This window comes from Sinocyclocheilus anshuiensis, unplaced genomic scaffold (genome assembly GCF_001515605.1).
Source record: "Sinocyclocheilus anshuiensis isolate Anshui unplaced genomic scaffold, SAMN03320099.WGS_v1.1 scaffold524, whole genome shotgun sequence".
In the NCBI taxonomy this organism is placed as follows: Eukaryota; Metazoa; Chordata; class Actinopteri; order Cypriniformes; family Cyprinidae; genus Sinocyclocheilus; species Sinocyclocheilus anshuiensis.
Window position 1 is genome coordinate 554,511 of NW_015555703.1, and position 5,752 is coordinate 560,262.

The 5,752-nt window shown below is 43.3% G+C and overlaps 1 protein-coding gene across 1 annotated transcript in view; it reads left to right on the forward strand.

The window, feature by feature from the left end:
• Nucleotides 1–3,001, forward strand: part of LOC107671645 (uncharacterized) — a 3,296-nt gene extending 295 nt beyond the window's left edge. The window contains exons 2-5 of the mRNA XM_016464553.1: nt 1–371; nt 641–1,167; nt 1,349–1,415; nt 1,491–3,001. The exon at nt 1–371 is cut by the window's left edge and continues 3 nt beyond it. Of these exons, the coding sequence (XP_016320039.1) occupies nt 1–371; nt 641–1,167; nt 1,349–1,415; nt 1,491–3,001 (2,476 nt within the window). The remainder of the gene's footprint in view (nt 372–640; nt 1,168–1,348; nt 1,416–1,490) is intronic.
• Nucleotides 3,002–5,752: the final 2,751 nt, after the last annotated feature.

Consider the following 5,752-nt stretch of genomic DNA (forward strand, 5'->3'; position numbering starts at 1 on the left):
CTACACGGTAATACATCCACAGCACAGTAGGACTGGCAGTCCGAAAGTAAACTCAAGGACCATCACGGCTGAGGTGTTCAACGCACAGGGATGCACGGGAAGAGGTTGTCAAGGCTTGCCAAGACCGACAAATAATGATACAAATGATTGCAAGGGAATCGGATGTAAACTACCTGTACGGATGCGACAAGATCCCAAACAGCATTCCTGTGTCGGAGATGCCTGCACCACAGGGTCAGATGTTGGAAGAAGCAGACTTTCATTTGTCCATATGCAGGACAGAGCCGAGCAAGTATTGGGGGAATTTCCCGAGCTGGGAACTCGAGGGGGGCCATCAACTGGAATTCAGTTAACATGCGACATCAAACCAGGTAAACAGTGATTGGGTGCTTGGTGTTATGATATCAGTCCTGTATTTCTGTAAAAATGGTAATACACTTGCTAAATTGCAAACCATGCGGTCATGGCCATGCGGAATTGATTGCATGTTGGATTGTTGCCTGCTCCCTCAGGCAGTTTGTAGAAGCATGTCAATTTAATTACAATATTAAAGCATGCATGTTATCAATAATTGAATGTGTCTCAAATCTAAAGCTTCATTTCAAATAAAAAGTCATACTTTTCCTTAAATTTTGACCAGGCACAAATGAGGTCCATTCTGAAGATGCATTAGTGTTGCATTTGCACTTGGCAAAAGGTCAGGATAAACTGGTGGCACAGTTGCAGGGGCAGCAAGCTGAAGTTAAGCAACTTCAGAACACACTGAGAGAACAACAAAATGCTCTCCTAGCCCACCAAAGGGAAATACTGGACCAACAACGGATTATGTTTGAAAAGATGGAGGAAGTCAAGAACCAATACAACCTTCTTCTTGACAGCGTCAAACAGATATCTGTACGAGGTCCACAGGGGATCATTGAGAGCCATTTAGATGGTCTCCAATCCCAGGTTAGAACCTTTTCTCAGGAGGCCTTCGCAATGCAAAAGATGAACATGGATGCTAGTGTTACAGATGCTGAGAGACCTCTACTTGGCTGTGGATCCTGCCGAGCAGATGAGTACTGTGACTTCAGTGCAGACCGGCCACATTGTGAGAAATGCACTGTTTGCCCTCCGGGATTCTTTCTAGTGGCTCAGTGTTCAATTCATGCTGACAGGATTTGCCAGGTACGTCTTTTACTCTATTGCTGTACCAAAGTGCTGTAATTGAGGTTTATGTGAATTTAAAAAGGATCATTTTTAATTGGATCATAGAATTGATGTCATTTATGCAAACAAAGAAATGAGTTCCAACACTTGCTGTCACATCTTGTATAGTTGTAAGGTAACAACTATAATTGTCCAATAGGACAGAGACGAATGCCTAGAGATACCAAACTTATGCAAGGAACTCAACCAGTGCCTCAACACACCCGGTAAGTTGGCTACCTGACTTCCAGAGTTGTTTAAGGTTTGCTTCCTAAGAGATTATGCACAATGCTTTGTTTCAGGGGGATTTCGCTGCTCCGGCATGTCGGAGAGGGAAGAAGCCGCAGGGATGTGTGGGCACTCTTACTTTTACAGTTCTGAGATGAAAGAGTGTCAAGCCTGTACAGAATGCGATTCTCAGCCAATGAAGTCCCCATGTTTGGCCTTGAGTGATGCGGTTTGCGCCAACCCCTCTGAAAGCAAGCTCTCTCTTTCCTGGTCTGGTAACGTTGACCTGGCCAAGGGTAGTGAGCTTCCTGATAAGCAACTTCACATCCGTGGTAACAGTGACGGAAGCCTTCTTTCCTGCACTGATGGTTGGATAGTGCTTCACCAGCATGGTCTTGTTTGGGTTGACCATAATCTTGCTTTAAAACATGGCTGCCGCAGCTTTGTTCAGGCATGCTTACGACTAAACGCCAGTGAAGATGAAGGTCGGGATCTGAGTGGGATGCGTTTGGAGCATCGGGAGGGGAAATCTCTCCAGAGTGCCAGTGTGAGTGGAGCAGCTGCTGTGGAGCCAGGTCATGTACTCTACCTTTCTCTCAAGAGCACCACCAACCAGTGTAGCCAAGACAATGAAGATGTGCACCTTCAGAGCAGCCTAATCTCACCTTTCAGCTTGCTCTGGTTGTCTCATGACACAGGTGCGGTTGCAATGACTGCTCAGGCCGTAGCTTCTGCGCACTACCACACCAACTACCGCCCTGCTTTCCATACATCATCCATCTCTGACCCCTACATGGTTGGCTTGACCCATGACAACCGAGGGGTGCGCTTCAGAGAAAGTGGCACTGTGAAGTTTGTCCTCCAGCAAGCATTGTACTCCATGGGTCAAGCCTGTATCTCTGAGGGCTTCTACTTGCTTGCATACGTGAACCACAACGGAAGCAGTGCTGAGCTGACCCGTGCATTCAAGCCCGGTGTTCACTACAGAGACACATCTATATCTCTGTCGGCAGCCACCACGGTGGATTCTGGGGATATGCTCACCTTTGAGATCCTTGCACCCGCTCAGTGCAATGTGCGCTACTTCGGTGATGACTCTGGGATCAGCATGCTCAGTCTGGTGTGGATCCCTTCAGCCGTGTCCACTGCCTTGTCGGCCTCCGTGTCCAGGAGAGGTCTCCCCTCTGGTGCAGTGCGGAATAAAGCCTTGTTCTTCCATCAGACAAGTCCAGCGGTTACACAAGTTGCACTTGCTGGAACCAAAGATCACAGAGACTTCATCTTTCGGGAAGCAGGGACAGCAAGTGTGGCTTTAGATCTGCAGCTTATCCACTCATGCAGTCTAATCAAACTCACCTTGCTCCAACAGAGTGGGTCTCAGGGGGTTCAGCCAGCCCCTGTAGCTCAACAGATTGGTGGACATATGCCAGAGAGAAGCGTATGGGCAAGTGTGGGACTGAGGGTATCTTTCCAGGTGCGTAACGGCACTGTAATCTTTGCTACAGTGGACTGTGTGAGAGGGCGCATAAACCAAATTGCCCATGATGCCGGAAGTAGCATGTCTATCCTCTGGACAGTTGCATGATCATAGCATGATTCAGCTAGCATGACATCAAGCTAGCATGTTGGTCTGTTTACACTCTTTATGCATTTAAAGGTGGGGTAAGTGATTTCTGGTAGCCAATGTTGATATTTCAAATCACCAAAACAAACACGCCCTACCCCAAAAGGGTCTCGCCCCTATTTTGATAGCTCCGCCCCACACATACGTACGCAAGCAACCCAGGCAACGATTAGTTCTGTGAAACAAAGCAAAACCAATGTTACACCGTGTCTACACCAGATGCGTGCGGCACTGCGCGGCGCGACAAAATTCTGTAGAACTCCTTATAATCAGTGATGCTGTCTACACTGGATGCAGTGCGACACGACACGACAAATCCCCAACAGAAAACTGCTGCTGTGTTCTATTTATGACGTACTGACACAAATTTCAAACGATTTTCAACGTAGTGTAGACAGACTTTAACTGTCAACTGTTCAACTGTCGCGTCCGGTGTAGACACGGTGTTACTCACCTATCGAGAAGAAACAAAGCAACCTCAGCGTTCTCTGAGTTCTCTCCAGCGCTGGAAAGCTGATCCGATATTTACGTGGGTTCTACTTCTTGCCTTATCGTAAACCTTCTTTTGTTCCGCAGACGTTGTCCTCTTTTGTTTTTTATCCACCATCTCTATCTTTCTGTCACTCGGCTCGTTAATGGCCGTCCTGTGCACTGAGCACTCTCTCCTCCACATCATGAGTAGACACGCCCTTTACTGCTGATTGGCTACAAGTTTGTTTTGGTACTTGGCCCGACTTAGTTTTCTAAAGCGTTTTTGAAAAAATACATACCCCACCTTTAACTCAAATACTTTTGGATGATGTTTTTATTTAGGTGCAACTGATTTGGTTTCATCTCAAAACCAAATATCACAAAAAGAAAAGTTTGCTTCAGAGTAAATTTCTGACCTAAGTAGCATTGTGTCATCACATGCTTTTTTAAAACTTTGCTGAGGAAAAATGTGTGAAAATATGATGAAATAAATATTTAGTTTTTTTTGTGATAGGTTGTTGTATGGTTTAATTTTATTAAAATAACTGCATCTACCAGTTCTATTCAACATTTTCCCCAATGTATTTCATTAATTATTTGCTTTGTTTTGCTCATAAGTGAGGGTACCTCATACAGCATGTTTTGTATCTTGCCTGTATCTTTAAATAAAACATTCAGTGGGAGCCATATGTTGTTGTTTTTAATTCATAATAGAATTTCCAATAGAGTTTCCAAAAGAGTTTCATAATTAATCACAGAACTTTGATTACTATTATAACCATTCATTACATCTTTGCAGGATTTAATTTCAAGGCTTTTTTCAAATGTCAATCTAGATCCTTGCACGACAAAAGCAGAAAAAGGTAGTAAACATTTTCCAGTGGGAATCAAATGCAGGTGTTTGTGGCACACAGAACCAGATGGCTTTGATTGTGTTCTTTAATATGCAGGCTTTATTCGGTTTACTTTTAAACCGAATAAAAGTAGCCCTCTGGCCTCATTTATATATGTGTTGTTATTCTTAAAGCAGAAATTATGACATTTCATGCATTACAAGTAACATCAGCAACACCAAATTAAATACATCCTTAGTTCCTTAATGTTTCTATAAAAAGACCATAGCAGAAACCATATCCTGAAGCTGAACTAGGACTGAAAATAGGTTTATAATCTTAGGAAGCATGTACACAGACTTGCGGTTTTCCAAGACGTATGGTTAATATTAAAGATTTACTGGCAGCAGGAGATGACGTTGATTTAAAATTATTCCATAAGGAGAAAAGTGTGATAGACTGAGCTCTTCAAAGGGCCAATGTGAAGCACTGAATTATGGCTGCTTTAACAGGGGCAGGTCAGTGATCACAGACGGCCCTCACCATACAGCCCCCTCCAAAACTTCACACAGATAGAAATCAATGAGTGTTTAAGAAAAGAAAAAGATGCTTAAAATTAGATTTAACTGTAATTTGTTCAGATCCCATTGATTTAGAAAATAAGACATGCAAATTCAATTAGCTACTAATAATCTTCATTCCTACAGAATTTTGAATAGTGTGTAAAATATTAGTAACATAATGTGTAGAGATTTAGATACTACACGTGAAATGTGAATCAAGGCTATTTTGCTCTGTCAGAATAGCTGACGTGAACCTTGTGGCCTTTTCTGAGTGCGAGGGTTAAATGTCTGGTGAAGTGACGGTACAGGTGCTCAGTGTTAGAAGATGTGATAATACTACTGTTGAAGCGTATATTGACTTGAAGTGAAACATGTGGAAATATTAAGTTTCATTGGGGGAGCTTAAAGGAACACTCCACTATTTTTGAAAATAGGCTCATTTTCCAACTCCCCTAGAGTTAAACAGTTGAGTTTTACCGTTTTCGAATCCATTCAGCCGATCTCCGGGTCTGGCGGTAGCACTTTTAGCTGTAGCTTAGCATAGATCATTGAATCTGATTAGACCGTTAGCATCTCACTCAAAAATGACCAAAGAGTTTCGATATTTTTCCTATTTAAAACTTGACTCTTCTGTAGTTACATCGTGTACTAAGACCGACGGAAAATGAAAAGTTGTGATTTTCTCTATGGCTAGGAACAATACTCTCATTCCGGCGTAATAACCAAGGAACTTTGCTGCCATACCATGGGTGCAGCAGGCGCAATGATATTACGCAGCGCCTGAAAACAGTCCTAGCTAGGTAACTTCCAATAAGCCTATTTTCAGGCGCTGCGTAATATCATTG